Source organism: Trachypithecus francoisi, unplaced genomic scaffold (assembly GCF_009764315.1).
Source record: "Trachypithecus francoisi isolate TF-2019V2 unplaced genomic scaffold, Tfra_2.0 Lachesis_group12, whole genome shotgun sequence".
Taxonomy (NCBI): domain Eukaryota; kingdom Metazoa; phylum Chordata; class Mammalia; order Primates; family Cercopithecidae; genus Trachypithecus; species Trachypithecus francoisi.
Window position 1 is genome coordinate 23,421,048 of NW_022681457.1, and position 25,649 is coordinate 23,446,696.

A 25,649-nucleotide genomic window follows, 5' to 3' on the forward strand; every position below is an offset into this window, starting at 1 on the left:
AGGCAAATCACCTGAGGTCAGAAGTTTGAAACCAGCCTGACCAACGTAGTGAAACCCTGTCTCTACTAAAAATACAAAAATTAGCCAGGTGTGGTGGTGCACACCTGAAAGCCTAGCTACTTGGGAGGCTGAGTCAGGAGAATTGCTTGAACTGGGAGGTAGAGGTTGCAGTGAGCCAAGATTGTGCCACTGCACTCCGTCCTGGGCGACAGAGGAAGACTCCATCTCAAAAAAAAAAAAAAAAAATTAATGACTACCCCACTAGGTTTGGACATACATGGCGGGCTGTGGCCCCTTTGTTTTGGCCAATTTCTCCCATTTGGAGAACATTAAGAATGAAAACATTTACCCAATGCCTGTACCCCCATTGTATCTTGGGAATAACTAACCTGTTTTGATTTAACAGGTTTCTAGGTGGAAAGGACTTGGCTTGTCTGAGATGAGACTTTGGACTTGGACTTTTGGGTTAATGCTTAAAGGAGTTAAGACTTTAGGAGACTGTTGGGAAGGCATGATTGCTTTTGAAATGTGAAAAGGACATGAGAGTTGGAAGGGGCCAAGGTGGAATGTTATGGTTTGGCTCCGTGTACCCACCCAAATTTCAATTCAAATCGTATTTCCCATGTGTCAGGTGAGGGACCTGGTGGGAGGTGATTGGATCATGGGCGAAGTTTTCACATGTTGTTCTCGTGAGAGTGAGGGAGTTCTCATGAGATCTGATGATTTAAAAGTGGCAGTTTCCCCTGTGCACTCTCTGTCTCCTGCTGCCATGTATACCTTCCTTCCCCTTACCTTCTGCTATGGTTGTAAGTTTCCTGAAGCTTCCCCAGCCATGTGAAGCTGTTAGTCAATTAAACCTCATTTCTTTTTAAATTATGCAGTCTCAGGTAGTATCTTCATAGCAGTGTGAAAATGGACTAATACACAATCTAAGTGCATCATATATTGAGATAGCAGATCAATTACATCAATACAATAGCCTATTAAGGTACTAGTAAATAAAAAATGATGAAGATTATGATACTGTGTGGGTAGATTTTTGTTATAAGTTCAAGTGAAAAAAATTATAGAGGAAATGAATATTGGTTGAGCCTCAGTTAATATCTAATTTAATCCTTGTTATTATTACATAAGATCATCAAAATAGGACTATGATTGGTGCTATGATTACAGCTGTCTAATGATAATCTAGTTGCAAAGGACAAGGATGTGATAGGTTAAAGTGAAAACAGTTTACTTGAATTGGTGGAACTGTGGGTGTATCATTGAGGGATTACAGTTACATACTCATAAACAGAAACCCCATTTAGTGTGACTTAACCAAATAAAGTGAAGTTTTTTTCGTGTGAAAAGTCCTGAAGAAGGTGGTCTTAGGATGGTGTGGTGTGTTGTCATCAGGGTCTTAAATACCTTCGTCCTTTCTGCTCTGCTGCCCTTAATGTAGGACCTTACTCCTCATTGTTTCTGTATGATTTGAAGATGAATGTTTTACCACCAATATCACTTGTGAATTCTAGGCAAGAAGAAGGGGAGGGCACAGAGCAAAAGGCTCCTGCCAGCTGATTCTCCTTCCTTTTAATGAGTTTTCCTAGAAGTCTCATCTAGGTACTTTTGGTTCCATATCACTGATCAGCAGTGTGGCACACAGTTCCCATTAGCTGAAAGAAAGTCCAGAAAATGTATTTTTTTCAAACCTGGGCATAGTGCCACCTAGAATAGAAGAGGGGTTATGTATTTATGGAAGAAGGGTAGAAAAAGACATTAGAAAGTAACCAGCAAGTGTCTGCCAAGTTGTTTTCCCCTGAATGCTGTGATGCTTTTAATCATAAAAATTAGACTGGCTAAGGTAAGAAAGACATCTGGTAGTGGGCGAGATGTAACAATCCTAATTTCTTAACTGATATTTGGCTTGTCTAGATCCTTTCAGCCTTCTCCTTTTCACATGGCCTTACAATGGTTTTATCCTAGATACTAAGTCGGTAGAGGGCCAAGAAGGTGGAGTTTTGCTGCATTTTATAGGACTTACTTGAAGGTTCAGAGAAAAATGGGAATATTGAAACTTAGGGCTAAAACAGATTTGGATACATGAGGAAAGGTTGTGAGGTTGTATAGTATGCTTAAGCCTTCTCTGAGCTTCAGTTCCTCCTGTGTAAAATATAATGTGATCTGCTGTGCTTACTTTATAGGTTAGAGGGATTTTTGTTTTTGAGACAGGGTCTTGCTGTTGCCCAGGCTGGAGAATAGTGGTGTGATTATAGCTCACTGCAGCTTTGAACTCCTGATCTCAAATGATCCTCCTGCCCCAGCCACCCCGGTCAGTAGCTGGTACTACAGGTGTGCCACCATGCCCAGCTAATTTTTTTTTTTTTTTTTTTTTAGAGATGGGGTCTCACTGTGTTGTCCATGTTGGTCTTGAACTCCTGGGCTCAAGTGGTCTTCCTGCCTTAACCTCCCAAAGCCCTGGGATTACAACCATGAGCCACCACACCTGGCCAAGGGTTTTTATGAAAATGAAGTGGAAGAGATAGCACCTAGATTTTTGTGTAGAGTAATACAGTTTACAACATCAGACTGATTTCATTTAGTGGTCCAAAGCCACACACCTATTTCATGGTATAAGTTAGACTTGAGCTTAGGACTCCTGATTTATCTTCCAGATAATATACTGCACTGTCTATTCACTATTGCATTAATCTTATAACTATAACTGTAACTCAGCATTTTACGTTATCCAGTTCAGCAGTTCTTTTTTTTATTTTGAAACAGGGTCTTGCATTGTCACCTAGCCTGAAGTGCAGTGGCACAAACATGACTCACTGCAGTCTTGACCTTCCAGGCTCAAGCAATCTCCAGCCTCAGCCTCCCAAGTAGCTGGGACTACAGGCATGTGCCACCATGCACAGCTGATTTTTTTGTAGAGACCGGGTTTCACCATGTTCAGTTCAGTAGTTCTATACTAACTTAACTTACTGGATGAAAAGTGGTGGTAGGTGGGAAGCAGTGAGGATCGTTTTAGATAATATAAGTAACTGAAAAGTTCCCTATAAGTATGCAAAATATTTATGGGATACAAATGACAGGGGAAATATTTAGGGCTAGAAAGACGGATCATATTGACCTGTTCATGTTGATTTATAATTGATACATATGATATTTGTCGATTTCTGTGTTTTAGCTGGTCAAACAATACCAAGTTTTAAGGAATACATTTTATAACATTTTACATATTGACAGAGAAACAAATTTGAAATGCACAAATCAAACACAAACTTAGCATCTAGAGTGTCACCAATAAAAGTGTTTATAATAATTCTGTGATTTTCTAATGCTGGGTGGGGATTAGTTGAGTTGAATGTTAAAGCAATATATTTTTGCTTTACATATTTATTGATGTAAATATTTTAAAAACTTAAAAATTGAGAATCATTTAACTACCTATAGATTTTACAATTTCAAAACTTTCCAAGGACCTTAATAATGAATGTGCCTTAAAATTGTGTGTATTTTTTTCTTCCTCCCTCTGTAGTGAGTTACCTGAGAGAGAAGAGGGCGAAGGAGAAGAAACTCCAAATTTTAGCCACTGGGGTCCACCGAGAATGTATGTGAATGACATTATTGGCTTTCTCAATAGGAGCACAACCAGTTGCTCTTTTCTTTAACTTAACATCATTTAGTCCTACTCTAATGATTGAAAAATTGCGATAATTCACCTGTAAGCTGGTCTACATTTTAGTTTCATTTTATCTTATCTAGAGATTTTTAGCTGAACGAAATGACTATAATATTAGGAACATCTTTGATACTCTTTCAGAGAAAGCAACGTAGAAATGTCCATCTAACAAGTATAGTTTATCGCCATGTCATTAAGCAAGTTGGGTAAAGCTGTCTTGAATGCAGTAAAGCTTTCTTTTTTGGTAAACAACAATAACAGTAGTTGAGGCTTCTAGTATGTATCAGTTTATCTCTACCTTCCTCCCCTAGTGGAGAGTCCATGTTTGTGCTAACAGAATGTGTGGAAAACCCATTTTCCCTTGGATGTGGGGGAAGTTTTAAGTACTCACCAGTTGCTGTAATTTTAAGTCCTCACCAGAGCTGCACTTTAAGATGATGAAAGTCTCCCTTTAGCTGCCCTCTCTATTCCATATCTATTAATAATTCCACCACCTCCACCCAAACTGGTTCTTTTCTTGTAATTGAAATCTGAATTTGTCTTAAAACATTTAAGAGTTGTTTTCTGAGTTATGTTTTTAATGAGTTAATTATTGGCTGCAGTGCAAAACCTATAATATTTTGAGGGAGGCAGTTTTCATTTCATACTTTCTTTTAAATAATTACATGGAGGTAGGAAGAAAACAAAACATTGTGACCTTAGGAGGAGGTAAAATCTGTCCTCTGATTAAAGAACCACAGAGATAAACCTGCTGACTGGGAAAAGCAACTTGGACAATGAGCCACTCAGTGTCAAATTGATTTTATACTGAAAGTCTGTACTTTTTGCCGAAATGACATGTGTAGCTTTCTTGATTTTTGTCTTGCCCATTTGTTATTTCTTCAGTCCTTTCTTTGCTTATGTTACGGATATAAATGAAAAGGACTAATCACAGAAAATATATTATGATAGGAGATGGGAACATTAGGGCTTAGCTAAATCTTCACTGAATATTTAGAGTTACATTTATTGTTCTAGAAATCTATGCTTTTCAGAACTGAAGCTTTCACTTGTTATGAATTATTGATAACATTGGAACTAGGTATAATTTGTGTAACATTTGTAAAAATATATTTCAAAAATTTATATAAAATATGAATCACAAGGATATAATACAAATGGAATACTTACAGTCCAACAGATTAAACTTGTTAATGAGTGAGTTTTGTTTTTTCCTTTATATAGTGTTGAGATTTTTAGAGAACCCAATGTGTCTCTTGGGATCAGTATTGTTGGTGGACAAACTGTTATAAAACGTCTAAAGAATGGAGAGGAACTTAAAGGTATATTCATCAAACAAGTTTTAGAAGACAGTCCAGCAGGGAAAACAAACGCACTTAAAACTGGAGATAAAATACTTGAGGTAAATGATGTTAAAGTACTGTTTTTATTGGAAACATACTGTAAGATAGTGAAATAATCATTTAGCTCGAAGACCTTTCTTTATGTGTTGGGGACCGTGTATGTACAGTCGGTGTGCTCTATTTATATGCCTTAGTTTGTACATTGTATGCACAATTTATGAGTTTCTCAAGTGAGTGGGGGTGGGGATAAACAAATAAAATGATAAAAGAAAAACTTCAGCTGATTGCAAAAAACTTTAACTAACAAAGGGTTCTATATAGAACAGGGCAGATGGTAGGCATTATGCTTCTCCCACATTCTTTAACAAGCTATAAATTTTTTTCTTGAAGCTCTAAATTTTATAATTGTGTGTTAGTAGGATATCTATGCTTGTTTAGAGAAAGAAATTGACCCTGGAAGGTTGAAGACTCTATTGAGGGGGGAGGATCCATGATTTGCACCTGATAAGCTTTGTGGGCGCTAAGTTTTTTAAAGGCACATCAGGCCGAGCATGGTGACTCATGCCTATAATTCTAGCACTTTGGGAGGCCGAGGCGGGCACATCACTTGAGGTCAGGAGTTTGAGAGCAGCTTGGCCAACATGGTGAAACCCCATCTACTAAAAATACAAAAATTAGCCAGGCATAGTGGCACACGCCTATATTCCCAGCTACTCAGAAGGCTGAGACAGGAGACTCGCTGGAACGCTGGAGCTGGAGGTTGCAGTGAGCCGAGATTGGACTGCCCTCTAGCCTGGGTGACAGAGCGACACTCTTGTCTCAAAGCAGGAAAAAAAAGGCACATGAAACCACTGAGAATGCCCGGAGGTGTGAATGTGATCCATTTCTTTGCATTGGGTTAATTGGGTGACACCATGGTGGGTACCTCTAATCCCATAATCTGCTTGTTCTTGATTCGTTCTTTATGATGCTAACCATCCATCATGGTGTTTCACCTCTGATAGAATACAAAGAGCCCTGGATATCATGGGTTGGAGTCAGAGTCTGTCCTTTTTATTTTCTATGTGTTTTTGGACAAATCATTAGACCTACTTATTTTGTTTTCAGATAAAATGGAAATGAGAATTCAAAATCGATAGCATTATTGTGAGGATTAAATTAAAGAACTACATAAAAGCTGCTCTGTATATGCAAATGTTGAGTTATATTTGTGCTGTGCAATGTTTAAAACAGTTTTCAAATATACTACTAATATGGCAATGAAGAAAATGACCAAAAGTCCCTTCCCTTATGGTGTTTACATGATAGTGGGAATGGGGGAATAGACAATAAAATAAATAAGTATATGTAGAATGTCAGATTGTAATAAGTAGCTAGGGAACAAAATAAAGCAGGGGAGGAGGATAAGGAGCATCGGGTTCAGGGGGATGGTGAAAGCAACAGTCGCAATTTTAATAGCTTTGTTATGGAAGATGATATTGGGACAAATATAGGAAATGAGAGAGTCAGCCATATGGATATGTGGAGAAAGAAAAACATACAAAAGCTCCAAGGTAGGAGCTTGCCTGGATGTGTGTTCAAGGAGCAGCAGGAAGTCCAGCAATGATAGCATAGCATGAACAAGCCAGAAGGGGTAAGAGAAAAAGGCTAAGGAGTGATGGGAAGCCACATCATATAGAGCCTGAAAGCTCTGGAAGGTCTTCTGCTCTGAATGCAGTGGAGAGTCACTGGAGAATTATGAGCACCTGGTAAGTGTTGTTTCAAGGGAGTATTCTGGCTTTGGGGGCAGGGATGGAAGCAGGGGCCTCAGCCAGAAGGCTGTTGCAGTAACTTAGGAGAGAAAGAATGGCGGCCTGGACCAGGAGGAGGGCAGTCAGGTTGTAGCATATTTTGCAGGTGAATAACAGGACTTACTAACAGAATGGATGCGAATAAAGTGGCAAAGATAATTGAAAAGCTTTTCAGCTTGAGGAATCGAAGATGGAATTTCCATTGGCTGAGATGGGGAAGACTGTGGGAGGAACAGATTTGGGGAGACACGTTTTAGACATGTTAGGCTAAGATGCCTATTTGACATCCATATAGTGATAGTCAGTTAGATAAACAAATAAGGAGTCCCGTATTCTTACTAATTTTTTTGCTCTTTTTCCTCAGTTTCAGTTAGAGTTTGTCTCCCACTGTGATTATGGATTTGTTTGCTATTCTTTGTAATTCTGTTGGTTTTGCTGTATGTATTTAGTGGATTTATTGTTGGTGATTTGCTTTTGACATTATGTAGTTTTCCTCTTTATTCCTATTAGTTACTTTTTGCCTTAAATTCTATTTTATTAATATTGGTAACCTTGTTTTATTTTAGTTATTAATTTACATGGTACTTTGCTTTTTTTTTGAAATGGAGTCTCTCTCTGTCACCCAGGCTGGAGTGCAGTGGCACTATCTCGGCTCACTGCAACCTCCATCTCTCAGGTTCAAGCAATTCTCCTGCCTCAGCCTCCTGAGTAGCTGGGATTACAGGTGCCCATCACCTTGCCTGGCTAATTTTTGTATGTTTTGGTAGAGATGGGGTTTTGCCATGTTGTTCAGGCTGATCTCGAACTCCTGACCTCAGGTGATCTGCCCACCTCAGCCTCCCAAAGTGCTGGGATTACAGGCATGAGCAACATGTAACTAAATTTTATTTTTTAAATCTAATCATCTAGAAAATAAGTGAGATGAATTCACTTTTACTTTGATTACTGATCTATTATAATTTAATTTTTAAATATTTATTTTTATATTATATTTTTCTTAATGTATTTTGAAATCATCATAAATTCATAGGAAATTACGTAGAAGTATACGGGGAACTCCCATGTACCCTTCACTCAGTCACCTCCAATTTTAATATCTTATACAACTATACTATAATAGCAACACAAAGAAAATGACATTGACTCATTGCGTAGTTTATTCAGATTTCACCAGTTATGCATGCATTGATTTGTGTGTGTGTTTGTAGCTCTATACAGTTTTTTCACATGTAAAACCTTGCATATGCACCACGACAATTGAGAGACTCAACTGTGTCATCACCACAGAACTCCCTTGCATTACCCTTCTGTATTAGTCCGTTCTCAACTGCTATGAAGAAATACCCAACAGTGGATAATTTATGAAAGAAAGAGGTTAAATTGACTGACAGTTCCACATTGCTGGGGAGGCCTCAGAAAACTTATAATCATGGTGGAAAGAAAAGCAGGCACCTTCTTCACTTTCGATTGCCTCTTCCCTGTCTCTCCCATCCCTAACTTCTGACAGCCAGTTTTCTGTTTCTTGATGTCTATAAATATGTTATTTCACTATTACCTCATAAATGCAATTATGCATTATGTGTTTTTTTGAGATCGCCTTTTTTTACTTAGCATAATCTCCTTGAGGTTCTTTCAATTTGTTGTGCACATTAATAGTTCATTCCTGTGGCTGGGTGAGGTGGCTCACCCCTGTAATCCCAGCACTTTGGGAGGTGGAGGCAAGAGAATGGATTGAGTCCAAGAGTTCGAGATTTGCTTGGGCGACATAGTGAGACCCTCTCTCTACAAAAAAACTACCACTTTCTTCCTTTTCGTTGAGTAGTTGTCTTTGGACAGGCTGCCAAAACAAAATACCATAAACATAGAAGTTCCATTATAGTTTTGAAGGCTGGGAACTCTAAGATCAAGGCATTGGCAGATTCAGTGTCTGGTGAGGACCTGTTTTTTGTGGGGCCAGAGATGGTGCCTTCTCACTGTGTCCTCACATAGTAGAAGGGATGAGCTAGCTATCTTGGGTCTCTTTTATAAGGCCACTAATCCCATTCTTGAGGGCAGAGCCCTCATGACCTAATCACTTTGTAAAGGCCCTACCTACCTCCTAATACCTTCACCTTAGAGGTTGAGATTTCAAGATACGAATTGCGAAGGACACATAAATTCCAACCATAGAAGTGGCATTTCATAATATGGATGTACCAATTTGTTTAATCATTCACCCACTGAAAGACACTTGGGTAGTTTTTAATTATTGACTATTACAAATAAATCTGCTATAAATATTTGTGTACAAATTCCTGAGTGAAAGTAAGTCTACATTTCTCTAGGATAAATACCCAAGGGTGCAATTACTGAGTTTTATGGTAATTTTACTTTTGGTTTTGAAAAGAATTGTCAAATTCTTTTCCAAAGTGACTGGCTATACCATTTTACATTCACACCAGCAGTGTTTAAGTTTCTCCATATTCTTACCAACCTTTTCCCTTTACTCTCACAGTCAGAACACTAGATGTGACCAGATGTGTAGGAGTTTCCCCCATACACTAAGTAGTTCTCCAGTGGACACCAACTGGATATCTTATCATTCTGTTCAATTCCGATACTATGTATCTGGAGATAGTGTCAGATCCCCAGCGGACACCATCTGTCTTATAATTTAATTCAATTCCGATACTATGTACTTGGATATAGTTGAGGGCTTGGTCCCACAAGATTGCCCCCATGTCAGATGCCAATCTTAGTAGGTTGTCACCTATACTTCTGACCAGCTGGCTACAAACCAGAATTCCCACGTCCCTCCCCTTGAATTTTGTTAATTTACTAGGGCAGCTCAGAGAAACACTTACTTACATTTACCAGTTATACAAAGGTTACAGATGGACAGCCAGATGAAGAGATGCATAGGGCAAAGCGTGAGGAGGAGGGCACAGAGCATCCACACTCTGGGTGTACCACCTGCCACCCTTCCAGCATGTCGACATGTTCAGCAACCCAGAAGCTCATCAAATCTTGTTGTTCAAGGGTTTTTACAGAGCTTCATCTCTAGCCCCGACCCTCACTTCTTGGAGATCGTGGGGGGAGTGCAGGGATTCTCTAATCCTTTGGTCTTTCTGTGACTGGCCCCATCCCGAGGATATCCGGGGGATCTACCCTAAGCCACCTCAGTAGCATGAACTCAGATGTGAAAGGGGCTATTAATGCATAACAAAAGACACTCCTACCACTGAGGAAATTGCAAGGGTATTCTGTGACAAGAACAAGGACATGTCGTATTATACCACAGGCACACACATCTGTGTCCTCAGCTTCTCATGTGCTCACTTTCTCCTCAGCCTACTCAAGTTCAGTGGTTCGTGGCTCCAACCCCTCCCTTACATGTGCTTCCTACTCTTGATCCTCTTTCCTTTCACTGAACTTGTCTGGGAGAACCCACTAGTTAAGTGCAGCTCTGCTTATTCGAGGTCTCTAGCATGGCTGGAAAAATAACCAGCCATGGTATCTGGTCTCATTAGAAGCTCATGAGCACCCCCTTAAGCGGGTCTTTAGTTTTGCCCTGCTGTCCTGTAATTTTCTCTTAGCTGGTTCAGTCTCCAGTTTTTATAAGTGATATGAGTTGGCTGTGTCCTCACCCAAATCTCATCTTGAATTGTAGTTACCAAAATCCCCACATGTCATGGGAGGGACCCAGTGGGAGGTAATTGAATCATGGGGGTGGTTACCCTGATTCTGCTGTTCTTGTGATGGTGAGTGAGTTCTTACAAGATCTGATGATTTTATAAGGAACTTTTCCCCCTTTTCTCGGCACTTCCCCTTCCTGCCACGTGTTTGCTTCCCCTTCCACTATGATTGTAAGTTTCCTGAAGCCTCCCCAGCCCTACAGAACCATGAGATAACCAAACCTCTTTCCTTTATAAATTACCTAGTGTTAGGCAGTTCTTTATAGCAGTGTGAGAACAAACTAATACGACAGGTAACTGTGCCAAACTCCTTATGCCTCTTACCTCAGTCTTGCTCTCAGTTTAAGGTCCTAGTTTCGGGTTTCATTGAGAAAATAGAGGCAGTTAGAGGGAACTTCCCCTGCTTCCAGTGCTCACCAAATCTTTTTTCTAATTGCCTCTGTAACAGCAAAGGAACTACATTTGTGCTTCTATCCAAAGCCAATCTCTCTAACTTGTACGGTAGAAATCATTTCCTCTTGACTATCCAAGGATATTGTCCTTACAGTTGTCATGTCTCTCCTTTATCATCCATTTTTTCTCTACACTGTATCATTATTGCTGTAATATCTCTTCCTGTCTTAAAAACATCCCACATCCCTTTCCACCCACATTCCTGTTTCCTCAGTCCTCTAATAGCAAAGCAGTCTTCACAAATTGTTAGTATCCATTGAGACCATAGACCATCCCAGCATTTACCAAGGGTTTGTTACATTATAGATTTGAAAACAGTTCTATTAAACATGTTTTGGAAATACAGAGTGCTCTTGGACATTTATGGGCATGTTAGCAAGTTACATTTTTTGAAATTTCTATAATAAGGAACTATTTACACTTACTCAAATTTATTGAACACATAAATAGTTTTAGTAAAAGAACTTGTGGATTTTTTTGGTACTTCTTTTTAAACATAATTTGAGAAATGTTCAACTACTCAATTGTGATAACAGGCGATTTGCTTAAAATATTATGCCTCTCAGCTTAATGGAGAGATGATAAAAGTCCATAGATATTCCCAGCCTCCTTTATCCCACTCGGAATTATGTACTGTGCTCCTGGCAGAGGTGGCAGACATCTTAAGGTTCTGTTACTGACCGAACTACCTGTTTTGGATAATTATATTTAACCAGGGCTGTTTTTATTAATATATTTGACTTATCTACTTTTCTAAAGGTGAAATGTTACTTTCCTTAAACATATTCTCCTAAAATAGCCAAGCTTTTTATGGGCCAATCTTATTTTTTTGTGACTATGGTCTAACTCCTTAGACTCTGGTTGTTCTCATAACTAGGTAATACACATGAACTTTGAATTAACGTATCTGCAATATCTAATGCTGGTCTAATTGAAGTAAGTTGCTCCTGTGTTTCAGGTGTCTGGAGTAGATTTGCAGAATGCCTCACACAGCGAAGCAGTTGAGGCCATTAAGAATGCAGGAAACCCTGTGGTGTTCGTTGTTCAGAGCTTGTCATCCACTCCACGAGTAAGTTTTAGTTCATATTTTCAAAAAGCTTAATAATACTCTGTATACCTGCAGACCAAGCTGTGCCCTCTAAATATTTTCCACATATTTTCATTGTAGTTCCCAAACTATAGTTAAAGTATGAGCTTCATAAAAATTTAGTTATGAAGTTCCCTTTTTTCCCCTCCAGTTTTGATCTTCTGGTCAAATCGGAGTCATTACAGTGTGCATTGGTTTAAGTTACTGCTCCTGGAATCAAACAGACCTGTTTTCAATTTCTTGATTCCTTATTTACCAGCTTTGCTAACTTGGAGGCAAGTTACTTTTCTGAGCAAGTTACTTTGTTTATGAAATAGTTTGAACAGAGGGTCAGGTGTAAAAACATTGTAGAGATACTATCACATGTTGTGTATATTTATTAAAGGATGTAAAAATAAAAACATGTTGACATGTTGTACTGTTGTGTGTTCTAATGTTAGAGATTCCAAATGTAAAAATAGCAATATTTAATCATAAAATTTTTCTTTTTCTTCTTTTTTTTTGAGATAGAGGAGTCTTGCTCTGTTGCCCAGTCTGGAGTGCAGTGGCACGATCTCAGCTCACTGCAACCTCTGCCTCCCAAGTTCAAGTGATTCTTGTGCTTTAGTCTCCCAAATAGCTGGAATTGCAAGCATGTGTCACTATGCCCCACTAATTTTTGTATTTTTAGTAGAGACAAGATTTCACGTTGTTCGCTAGGCTGGTCTCAAACTCCTGGCCTCAAGTGATCTGCCCACCTTGGCCTCCCAAAGTGCTGGTATTTCAGGTGTGAGCCATTGCGCCTGACCTACAATTTTTCTTCTGTAATTAATTACTCCTGTGGTATGGAATTGGCACTGTGATATGAAATGTCAGTGGCAGGATGTGGATTTTATACTACAATGTGCAACAGAAACATCACCCTTAAAACCGGAAGCAATATTCTTTTTCTCCATTTTATAATGGAAGACAGCTGTTCAAAACATATACACTTCTTTTTTTTGTTTGTTTCTGGGGACAGAGTCCATTCTGTCACCTAACCTGGAGTGCAGTGGCATGATCATAGCTCGCTGCAGCCTTTATCTCCTGAGCTCAAGCAATCTTATTATCTTAGCCTCCCAAGTAGCTGGCATTATAGGTACATGCCACTACACCTGGTGAATTTTTTTTTGGTTTTTTGACAGGGTCTCACTTTGTTCCCCAGGCTTACATATGCACGTCTAACTGCAAATTTTAAAAATTTATTTGCTTTCCAATATAGTTTTGTAGTGCATTCCAATCTTTTGTATGTCAAGGCAAAAAGAAAATAATACTTATATGGCAAACTGGGCGGGTATATGGTTGGCTATCCCAGTGGTGGGGGCGTTGATGGAATATTTTGCATACTTGTAACCTGCCTATGCACAGTGAGCTGCAGCCTGCATTGGCACCTCTGCTGTGTCACTGCATTTTGCAGTGTGGTGCCTTCCATTCTTAGCACCGTGTTTACACCATCAAGACTAATTGAGAGAGGTGAGCTGAATAAAGTTCTCTTGTTTTCATAAAATTTGAAATTCAATAAGAATTTTTAGAATCCAGTTTTTAATTCTTATAATATTGAGAATGTAGTTGAGGCCATGGCTTTTATTTCTGGAAACCTAGTTCAACAGGAAAATTGGCCAGATTGTTGTTTGCCAAATTATACTTCCAAATCAATAATTTTGAATGAGAATGAGCCAATCAAATTATACATTTGCGTGGCCAGCTGTGAATGCCCTGCCAAAAAGGCTAAGCTTTCAATCCAACCTTTGCTAGTGAGCTGAGGTGGAAAGTTTTTTTTGGATGACACAAACAGTGCAATTTCTTTCAATTATTCAAACAAGGAAAATCTCTTCAACACCATACCATGCTCAAGTTACTTACTGCCTATGTAGTATAATAGACTGCCACATTGCATATTCAGTTCATCAGGCATTGAACTATCTGTGGTTCTAGCCAAGGGAGCATATCCCATTGATGATATTAATTACTATGTCCATGACTTGTTCCATTTTCAACTTTGTTTATAGGGCAACGTGACATTTCTTTTTTGAGACAGGATCTTATTCTGTCCCCCAGGCTGAGTGCAGTGGCACAATCATGGCTTGCTGAAACCCCGAACTCCTTGGCTCAAGCAATCTTCCAAGGTCAACCTTCCACGTGGCTGGGACCACAGGCGTACGTCACCATGCCCAGCTAGTTTTTGATTTTTTCCTGCAGACAGGGTCTCCCCTTATTGCTCAGGAAGGTCTTGAACTCCAGGCCCAGGCAATCCTCCTGCCTCAGCCTCCCAAAGTGTTGGGATTACAGGCATAAGCCACTGCAACTGGCCAGGGCAAAGCGATTATTATTGCATGAGGCAAATGAAAGGAGAATCAAGTTTCATGTCTTTGTAAAATGGTGCTGTTTTTGGTTTACTTATTATTGCAAGTAGTACTGATTATCCAGAAATAGAAAATATAGGCAATGCTTAATCATTTGTATCTAGTTTACATTAAATTTTGAACTTTCCTTAAAACCCCCAAAATAAGTCATTTTCTAATGTGTCCATCTAAGGCCTGATGTCTATAAGTACCTTGGTCACATAAACATTCTCCTCAGCACTATGAATTGAGTGGTTGTTTTTATCTGTGTGCATTATCAGCTGCCTTAGGAGCATCACCAATACACCTTTTTTTTTTTTTTTTCTGAGACAGGGTCTCACTCTGTTGCCCAGGCTGGAGTGCAGTGGCATAATTTCGGCTCATTGCAACCTCTGCCTCCCGGGTTCAAGCGATTCTTCTGCCTAAGCCTCTTGAGTAGCTAGGATTATAGGCACGCATCACCACACCCAGCTAATATTTGTATTTTTAGTAGAGACGGTTTCACCATGTTGGTCAGGCTGGTTTCAAACTCCTGACCTCATGATCCACCTTCCTCGGCCTCCCAGAGTGCTGAGATTACAGGCGTGAGCCACCACGCCCAGCCACCGATACACCTTTTAAATCTTCTCACCCTGATTTTCTCAAGCGTGTTTTCAGCCTTCTGGAAAAATGTGTGTATCTACTTGGATATACTTGGCAAATATTCATTTGAGAGTAAGGCCTATAGAACGTTTTTCTGTAAGGTAATTTTTTCCACTTAATAACATAACTGCATTTCACAGAAATATCATATATATATTTTATATTAAAAAATCCTGGCCGGGCGCGGTGGCTCAAGCCTGTAATCCCAGCACTTTGGGAGGCCGAGACGGGCGGATCACGAGGTCAGGAGATCGAGACCATCCTGGCTAATACAGTGAAACTCTGTCTCTACTTAAAAATACAAAAAACTAGCCGGGCGACGAGGCGGGCGCCTGTAGTCCCAGCTACTCGGGAGGCTGAGGCAGGAGAATGGCGTAAACCCGGGAGGCGGAGCTTGCAGTGAGCTGAGATCCGGCCACTGCACTCCAGCCTGGGTGGCAGAGCAAGACTCCGTCTCAAAAAAAAAAAAAAAAAAAAAAAAAAAAAACAAAAAAAATCCTTTTGAAATTGGGTCATATCTTCAGCTCATTATGTTTATCACGTGTTGCTTTCTTTCTTCCTATATTCCAGTTGTACTTACCAATACCATTGTTCCATAAGGGTACCTACTTTTTTTGACACATGAACATTTTGCATATTAATCGCCTATAAATATATTTTTACTTTCACAAGAAATACAGTCATCTGTTTTCCTGAAAGGTGGAGTCTTATTGAGCATTTTGTCTTCTAAATTTTGCTAAAGATATATGTACAGAAGAACATTTTTCTGCTATTTGAAAAACAATGGGCCAGACGTGGTGCCTCACGCCTATGATCCCAGCACTTTGGGAGGCCAAGGTGAGAGGATCACTTGAAGTCAGGAGTTGGAGACCAACCTGGCCAACATGGCGAAACCCCGTCTGTATTAAAACTAGAAAAAGTAGCCGGATGTGGTGGTACACACTTGTAATCCCAGCTACTTTTGGGAGGCTGAGGCACAAGAATTGCTTGAACCCAGGAGACGGAGGTTGCAGTGAGCTGAGATCGCGCCACTGCACTCCAGTCTGGGCGACACAGCCAGACTGTCTCAACAAAAAAAAAAAAAGAAAAAGAAAAAAAGAAAAACATTATAGTGGCAACTGACATTCTGTCTCATCCCAAAGCTTCTATTTAGCATCAGCTAGTTTTTCCATGGGAGAAAGTAGTAATGTGGGCAGATAGTTTCTGACTTGTCAGGGAGGCAAAGTGTTTTGTTCAAGATTCTTCAGGACAAGGAACACATGCCTGTAAATCCCACCGGTCTTTGAAATATGACTTAGGTTGTAATATGTATTAAACAGATGTAGAAATATTAGGTACTAGTGTGCCTCTTCACATAGCACTGTATATATGTTAATGTATCATTACTGTTGTTTTTCATGTAAATGACACATTTCTGAGACTTTCTCATTTATTCTAAACTTTATTTACATTCTGTATTAAAAATGAAAATTTAATCTTAAATTGCATTTAGGGGAAAATGGGCTTTTGGTTTTTAATTATCACTAGGCAGGCAGTCTTTTAGTTTTCTGAGCAAGGAGTTTTTTTTTTTCTTTTTAATTTATTTATGTATTTTTTGAATCAGGGTCTTGCCCTGTAACCCAGGCTGGTGTTCAGTGATGCAACTGTGGCTCACTGTAGCCTCGACCTCAGCCCCACAAGTAGCTGAGATTATAGACGCATGCCACCACACCCAGCTAATTTTTAAATTTTTGTAGAGATGGAGTCTCCCTCTGTTGCCCAGGCTGGTCTCAAACTCCTGGACTCCAGCGACCTCCTGCCTTGGCTTCTCAAAGTGCTGGGATTACAGATATGAGCCACTGTACTTGGTCTATTTTTTTCTTTTAATCTTCATGTCTCTCACCAGATTTTATGCCAAGATTATCTGTGCTAGCTCTTTGAGGAGCCTCTTTTTATAAAATTAAACTGGTTCATTTATTTATAAACATTTATTATGTACAACTATGTATTAGGCCATTTCTGAGCACTAGAGAAATAGTGAAAAATAACACTGAATTCTGCTCTCATTAAGCTTATTCAGTGGTGGGAATAGATTTGTTAATTCATCCTTATGCTAATAGTGATAGTGGAATATTTATTGAGTACACACAGTGTGGGAGATAACATACTTGAACTGGGGGTACAATGATGAATAAGGTAAATCTACCAAACAAATGTGTTATCCTATGTTCTTGGATTATTAATTAGATCACCCCTAAAACTCTATCTTGCAAAATGTGATGTTTGGATGACAGTTAGTATGTGACCTTGTTTTTAGTCTTTTTCATCTTCAGCTTCTAGATCCACATACAGAAACCTGCATTTTTATGCCCTGATGGCATATATATAACTATAATATTTTAGAGTTATGTATCTTGTCAGATTTTCCAAGTTTTATTGTTTGCTTTGAATTGTACTCATATTTTTACCCTTTAGATGAAGTTACAAAGTTAAGATTTTACCTGTTTAAACAAATACATTTAGGAATGTAATGATAGGCCAGGCACAGTGGCTCACGCCTGTAATCCCAGCACTTTGGGAGGCTGAGGCGGGCAGATCATCTGAGGTCAGGTGTTCGAGAGCAGCCTGGCCAACATGGTGAAATTCTGTCTCTACAAAAAATACAAAAATTAGCTGGGCATGGTGGCAGGTGCCTCTTGGCACAGCTAGTCAGCTGGAGAAGCTCTTGAACCCAGGAGGCAGAGGTTGCAGTGAGCAGAGATCGTGCCATTGCACTCCAGCCTGGGCGACAAGAGCGAATCTCCATCTCAGACAAAAAAAAAAAGAAAGAAAAAAAGAAATGTAATGATTGAAAAAAATTCTCCATTCTGTAATGTCAGAGAAAAAAATGTGATGATTATGTCATTTAAACATTTTCTTCCCTCCACCCTTTTTTTTTGGTCACCGTAGGTCATTCCTAATGTACATAACAAGGCCAATAAAATCACCAGTAACCAGAACCAGGACACCCAAGAAAAGAAAGAAAAGGTAACTTGAACTTCTCAAGGCTTTAAAAAATGTTTTTGGTTTTATTTTTTCCATATCTGAACTCTAATAAAAGTGGCTTTTTGATGAGCGTCAGTGTTGTAGAAGCACTATATTTATTTATTTTTTTTCCTGCGAATATAACTGGTTCTTACCAGGATGGAGGACCGAAATGTGGTGCAGCGTAGATGCAAAAATACTATAAACAGTCAGTCAGCCATCAACGTCTATAGCTTTCTTTCCTGTTCAGACAGGCTGGTTGTTTGTCCATTCCCAGAACGTGCCTCTCACACTGAGACTTTGATCTTGCTGCTCTCGCCTGGAAGTCCATTTCCCACATTGCTCTCCCATAAGAATCCTTTTCATTCTTCAAGGACCACATCAAAGGTCATCTCTCCTGAGAAAACTATCCTCCCTGTCGATCAGAATTAATCCTCCATTCCTGTTTGCCCACCTCTATTGAAGTAGAATCTGTTGACCTAAAAACTATTTTAAGATGTGGTGTCCAGTAGGGATGAATTTTCATTTTTTCCCATCAAGAGAATTTATTCTTCTCTTGGGGAATTACTGTCCCACTGTTTTAAAATAGACCTCCTTTACCCACTGATTTGCAGTGCAACTCTGCTGTATCTCAGGTTACAAGGGGGAGTCTGTTTCTGAGCTTTCTCTTTGTTCCATTTGATCAACTTGTCTATCCCAGTACAAATGCTGCACTGATGCAATTATTAAAGCCTAGTAATCAATCTTGTTTCCCGATAGAGCACTTTCTTTTATATGTTTCTTCTTCTTAGACATGTCTTAATGATTTGTATCATTTTTCTTTTCTGTATCCATTTAGAATCAGATTATTAAATTCCACGAAAGTTTCTTTTGGGATTTTGGTTGGAATTGTGTTGAATCTATGGATTAACATAGAAAGAAGTTACATCTTTTGGATGTTGAAACTTTTAAACCATTAATATGATTTTTTAAATTTATTAAATTCTTTTATTTCTTTTAATTTTTGTAATTGTCTTTCTTTTCTTTCTTTTTTTTTTGTGAGACAGAGTCTCGCTCGGTCGCCAGGCCAGAGTGCAGTGGCACGATCTTGGCTCGCTGCAACCTCCACCTCCTAGGTTCAAGGGATTCTCCTGCCTCAGCCTCCCAAGTTGCTGGGATTACAGGCATGTGCCACCATGCCCAGCTAATTTCTGTATTTTTAGTAGAGATAAGGTTTCACCATGTTGGCCAGGATGGTCTCGAACACTTGACCTTATGATCCACCCACCTTGGCCTCCCAAAGTGCTAAAATTACAGGCGTGAGCTGCTGCGCCCGGCCTATAATTTTTAAAAAAAAAATATTGAAATCTTGATTTATTCCTAGGTATTTTATTTTGCTATTTAATGATACCTCTTTAAATTGTGTTTTCTGTCTGTTTCTAGTATGTAGACATAAAATTGACTTTTATATATTTATTTGACATCTTGTAACATTATTCTTTTAAAACATACAATAATCTAGTGGAGAATACTGGAAAAACCATAATGGTGAAACAAAAAAATAAAAATATAAACCTACAACCTAAAGATAAACTTATTAAACATTTCATATAGAGCCTTTTAGTGTCTTTGTGTGTGTGCTCCATATATATACATGATATTTTTAGTAAGAATATGAATCTTCAATTCTTTTTCTATGTAGATTTTTATTTTTGGATTTTCTATACATATAATAAATAATAAACACTTTGGAATAAGGTAGTTTTCTTTTTCCCTTTCCAATCTTTCTTTTTCTCATTTTATTGTATCTGCTAAGACCTCCAGCACTGTGTTTAATAGAACTAATGACAGCTAACATTCTTGTCATTTTTCTTCCTGATATTTAAGGAAACACTTTTACTATTTCACCATTGAATATGATGTGTACTATAGGTATTTGTAGATAATCTGTCATGTAACTGTCTGATGGGTTCATCTTACCCACTGCCCAAATACAGTCGATTTATCAAGACAGGGGAATTGCAGTAGAGAAAGAGCTTAATGCATACAGAGCTGACTAAATGGGAGACTGGAGTTTTATTATTACTATAATCAGCCTCCCTGAAAATTTGGAGGTTAGGGTCTTCTTTCAAAGATAGTTTGGGGGCTAGGGAATAGGGAATGCGATTACTTTGGCTGGTGATGAAATCATAGGGAGTCCAAAACTGTCCTCTTGCGCTGAGTCAGTTCCTTGGGGGAGGTGAGGCAGAAGACCAGATAAGCTTACCAGTCTGGGTACATTGGCTGATCTATCAGAATGCAGAGTCTGGAAAATACCTTAAATACTAGTTTTTATAATAGTAACATTATACATGGAAGCAACTGAGGAGGTTAGAAATCTTGTGGCTTCTGACTGCATGACTCCTAAACCATAATTTCTAATCTTGTGGCTAATTTGTTGGTTTTGCAAAGATGGTCTGGCCCCCAGGCAAGTTGGGGGTTTGTTTTGGAAAAGAGCTATTGCCATCTTTGTTCCAAAGTTTAACAATAAACTAAATTCCTTCTATGGTCAGCTTGGCCTATGCACAAGGATGAAGGTATTGTAGGCCAAGGTATTGGAGGTTAAAGGCAAGATGGAGTTGGTTAGGTCAGATCTCTTTCAGTGCAGTAGTTTTCTCACTGTTAATAAGTTTTGCAAAGGTGGCTTCAGTCAGGTTAAGGAAATACTGTCTTTCATTCCTACTTTGCTAAGAATTTTTACCATGAATGGCACTGGCATTGAATTTAACCAGATGTATTACTAATCCCCAGTGAAAGAAATGTGTGCATGTATAAATTTTTTTCTCCTTGAATCCCTTAATGTAGTAAATTATATTAATAGATTTCAGAATGTTGAACCAATCTTGAATTATTGGAATGCAATTTATTTGGTCATGATTTTTTTTTTGGCTCATTGCTGATATTTCTTTTAGGGTTTTTCCATCCATGGTCATGAGTGAGATTTGCCTAGAAATTTTCATTTATATACTGTCCAGTCTGGCTTTGGTTATGGTAAACTACTAAAATGATTAGTAGGAGCATGTATTCTTTTAAGTTCTCTGAGAGTTTGTATAAAAAAAGAAATTATTGGCCGGGCGCAGTGGCTCATGCCTGTATTCCTAGCACTTTGGGAAGCCAAGACAGACAGATCACAAGGTCAGGAGTTCAAGACCAGCCTGACCAACATGGTGAAGCCCCATCTCTATTAAACATACAAAAATTAGCTGGGTGTGGTGGCATGCACCTGTAATCCCAGCTACTCCAGAGGCCGAGGCAGGAGAATCCCTTGAACCCGGGAGGTGGAGGTTGCAGTGAGCCGAGATGGCACCACTGCACTCCAGCCTGGGCGACAGAGCGAGACTCTGTCTCAAAAATAAATAAATAAATAAATAAAAGAAAGAAAGAAATTATCAGTTCCTTCAATCTTTAGTCAAGCTACCCTATAAAGCCATTATGGGCCTGTGTTTTCTATGTGGGAAAAATTTAAAATACTGATTTAGTTCTTTAATAGTTATTGAATCATTCTGATTTTCTATTTCTTCTAGAGTCATTTTTGGTCATTGACTCTTCTAGGAATATTAATATCACCTAAGTTTTTACATTTGTTGGCATAAACTTGTTTGTGTATTCTTTTTTTTTTTTTTTGGAGACAGTTTTGCTCTGTCACTCAGGCTGGAGTGAAGTGGTGCAACCTCAGTTCACTGCAACCTCTGCAACCTCCACCTCCCAGATTCAAGTGATTCTTGTGCCTCAGCCTCCCGAGGAGCTGGAATTACAGGCATGTGCCACCATGCCTGGCTAAATTTTTATATTTCTTTTAGTAGAGACGGGTCTTACCATGTTGCCCAGACTGGTCTTGAACTCTTGAGTTCAGGCAGTCTGCACACCTCAGCCTCTCAGTGCTAGGATTACAGGCCTAAGCCACCACGCTCAGCCATTTCTCTTAACTTTAATCATCTCTGCTCCATTCATAGTGGTTCTTTTTCATTCTGAATTATGGCCAGGCCTGGTAACTCATGCCTATAATTCCAGCACTTTAGGAGGCGTAAGTAGGAGGATTGCTTTAGCTCAGAAGTTCCAAGACCAGCCTGGGCAATCTGGCAAGACCCTGTCTCTACAAAATATAAAATATTAGCTAGGTGTGGTGGTGTGCACCTATAGTCCCAGCTACTTGGGAGGCTGAGGTGGGAGGATCGCTTGAGCCAGGGAAGGCCGCAGTGAGCCTTGGTCACACGATTGCACTCTAGCCTAGGGGACAGGGCAAAACCCTGTCTCAAAAAATTTTTTAAAAAGTAAAAAATAAAACAAATAATAATGAAAAATAAAATAAGGCCAGGCGCGGTGGCTCAAGCCTGTAATCCCAGCACTTTGGGAGGCTGAGATGGGTGGATCACAAGGTCAGGAGATTGAGACCATCCTGGCTAACACAGTGAAACCCCATCTCTACTAAAAAATACAAAAAACTAGCCGGGTGAGGTGGTGGGCGCCTGTAGTCCCAGCTACTCGGGAGGCTGAGGCAGGAGAATGGCGTAAACCCGCGAGGCGGAGCTTGCAGTGAGCTGAGATCCGGCCACTGCACTGCAGCCTGGGTGACAGAGCGAGACTCCGTCCCAAAAAAAATAAAAAATAAAAAAGTAAAATAAAATAAAATAGAATAAGTAATTATTTACTTTATCTTTTTCTTGATTAATCTTGAAAGTAATTTTTCATTTAATTTTTTTTCTGAAGAATTACCTTTTGAAGTGTGTTCATCTTATCTGTTATATCTTTTTTCTGCCTAATTAATTTTTTTCTCATCTTTATATTGCCTTGCTTCTTTGTTTGGATTCATTCCCCCTTTTCACCCCTTAATAATCTTTAGTTAAATGTGGAGATTATTAATTTTCTTTCTTTCTTGTCTAAAATAATCGTTTAAGGTTATAAATTTTTTCTTTCTTTTTCTTTCTTTCTTTTTTTTTTGAAGACACAGCCTTACTCTGTTTCCCAGGGTGGAGTGCAGTGGGGTAATCATGGCTCACTGCAACCTCACTGCCAGTAGTCCTCCCATCTGAGCCTTCCAGGTAGCTGAGACCACTGACACACACCATCACGCCCAGCTAATTTTTTGTATTTTTTTTAGGGATGAGGTTTTGCCATGTTGCCCAGGCTGATCTCAAACTCCTGGGCTAAAGCAATCTGCCTACCTTAGCGTCCCAAAATGCTGGGGTTATAGGTTTGAGCCACTGCCTCTAGCCTAAATTTTGCTAAGTTCCTGTTTACTACATTCTAAGATTTTAAATTGAATTTCTGTTTTTTGGTACTACGGGCTTTTTATTTGTTTGTTTTTGTTTTTGTTTTACGCTCCAATGTGATTTCTCTTTGACCCAAAATGTATTTAGAAATATATTCTGAAGTTTCCACATGAATATTTTTAAATATCTTTTTGTTCTTATGTTCTAATTTAGCTATAATCGGAGATGTTTATGTAATATTAATTCTTTGATGTTGGTTGAGACTTGTTTTTAATGGCCTAGTACGTAGTTATTATGAATGTTATATTCGTGATTAAAAAGGATAGCTATTATTTAGTTATTGAGTACAGGTTTTTTTTTTTTTTTTTTTTGAGGCGGAGTCTCGCTCTCTCTCCCGGACTGGAGTGCAGTGGCCAGATCTCGGCTCACTGCAAGCTCTGCCTCCTGGGTTCATGCCATTCTCCTGCCTCAGCCTCCCGAGTAGCTGGGACTACAGGCGCCCGCCACCTCGCCCGGCTAGTTTTTTTTGTATTTTTTAGTAGAGACAGGGTTTCACCATGTTAGCCAGGATAGTCTTGATCTCCTGACCTCGTGATCCGCCCGTCTCGGCCTCCCAAAGTGCTGGGATTACAGGCTTGAGCCACCACGCCCGGCCGAGTACAGGTTTTTATAAAAAGTTGATAGATCAAACTAACTATTTGAGTTATTCCGATTTCTTATACTTACTGATTTTTTTTTTTGTTAGCATAACCTAATGATTGCCCCCTTTTGATACTAAAATTAGTCGTTTTTTGTGTATTTTTAGTTTTTATTTCACATGTTTTCAAGTTAATTTGTTAAGTGCATCCAAGTTTAAAATTTTTATATCATCCTGGGGGAATTGGCCCTTTTATTAATATGTGGCAGCGTTTAGTAATACCTTAAACATCTGTTTCACTCACTGATATGGTTTGGCTGTCTCCCCACCCAAATCTCATCTTGAATTCTCACGTGTTGTGGAAGGGACCTGGTGGGAGATAATTGAATCATGGGGGCGGGTCTTTCCTGTGCTACTCTCGTGATAGTGAGATCTCTCCTGCCTCATGGAAATGTAAGTCCATTAAACCTCTTTTTCTTCCCAATCTTGGATATGTCTTTATTAACAGCTTGAAAACAGATTAATACTCACTATCACTGAAACCATGTTGACTTTCTTCTTGTATTTGCCTGGTATGTTGGGTTGGAATTTGTTAAGCCACACACATAAAATGAAGTCAGGTCTTTAACTTTAGTGAATCTAAACTTGTATGGAATTTTTTTTTTTTTTTTTTTTTTGAGACAGGGTCTTGCTCTGTCACCCAGGCTGGAGTGCAGTGGCGTGATCTCTGCTCACTGCAACCTCCGCCTCCCGAGTTCAAGGGATTCTCCTGCCTCAGCCTCCTGAGTAGCTGGGATTACAGGCGTGCACCACCATGCCCAGCTAATTTTTGTATTTTTAGTAGAAACAGGGTTTTACCATGTTGGCCAGGCTGGTCTCGAACTCCTGACCTCAGGTGATCCACCTGCCTCAGCCTCCCAAAGTGCTGGGATTACAGGCACGAGCCACCGCACCTGGCCACTTGTATGGAGTTCTTAAGGTGCACCTTTTTCCTCTTTTTCTTTTTCTCTTCCACCTCAAGCTAAGACCAAGGCCAGGAAATAAATCTTCTGTGATCAATATTTTGGCTTGTTTATTTTTTTAAACCTTTATCTACTACAGATTTCACCCCATTAGGAAAAAAGTCCTAACTGAATTGAACCCATGGGACAACTTTAATTACACACGTGTACATGGGGAACAATCAAGACACTGACTCCTTGAGGATTTAAGGAAAGGGTTTTTGCAAAAGATGAGGAAAAGTGTCGTTAGGTTGTTTACCAAATTAAAGGATTGTCTGTTTAACCTGATTGGCTGCTGTCTTTGAGTTCAGATTTTAATCACAAAGATTATATTCAGATTAGCAGTGGCACATGTTATATGATCAGGCTGTTGTGGGTTTTTTGGGGGAACACCTATTAATAAGCATAGGTAATATATAAGATTCCAGAAGACGGTGGTTATTGCTTGCAGAGGTGTTTCTTTTTCCCTACAGATTGCAGGTAATTAGTTGGAGGATTCTTTGTCAATCTTTTAGAGGAACAAGCCTTTATTTTCAGGGATAGGAATTTGGGAGGGTGATATTTTTAGTCTAACTTCCCATCTTTCTTGGCCTCAAGGGGGCACTTGGGACTCATTAAATCCTTATCTCTCATTAGATAAAAATGTATAGATACTGGATGATTATATAAAAGTCAAGACAATACAATCTGTAGTGAGAGAAAACAGATCAGTGGTTCCTTGGGGATGGGGTGTCAAGGGAAGAGGTGGGAAGGAGGGATTT

General features: G+C 39.2%; 1 protein-coding gene across 5 annotated transcripts in view; it reads left to right on the plus strand.

The window, feature by feature from the left end:
• PATJ (PATJ crumbs cell polarity complex component) overlaps positions 1-25,649 on the plus strand; it is a 434,245-nt gene that overhangs the window by 161,356 nt on the left and 247,240 nt on the right. For all 5 annotated transcript variants that reach the window (XM_033225088.1, XM_033225091.1, XM_033225090.1 and 2 more), the window contains exons 23-26: positions 3,527-3,598; positions 4,895-5,072; positions 11,889-11,999; positions 17,948-18,025. In XM_033225088.1, coding sequence (XP_033080979.1) covers positions 3,527-3,598; positions 4,895-5,072; positions 11,889-11,999; positions 17,948-18,025 — 439 coding nt within the window. The remainder of the gene's footprint in view (positions 1-3,526; positions 3,599-4,894; positions 5,073-11,888; positions 12,000-17,947; positions 18,026-25,649) is intronic.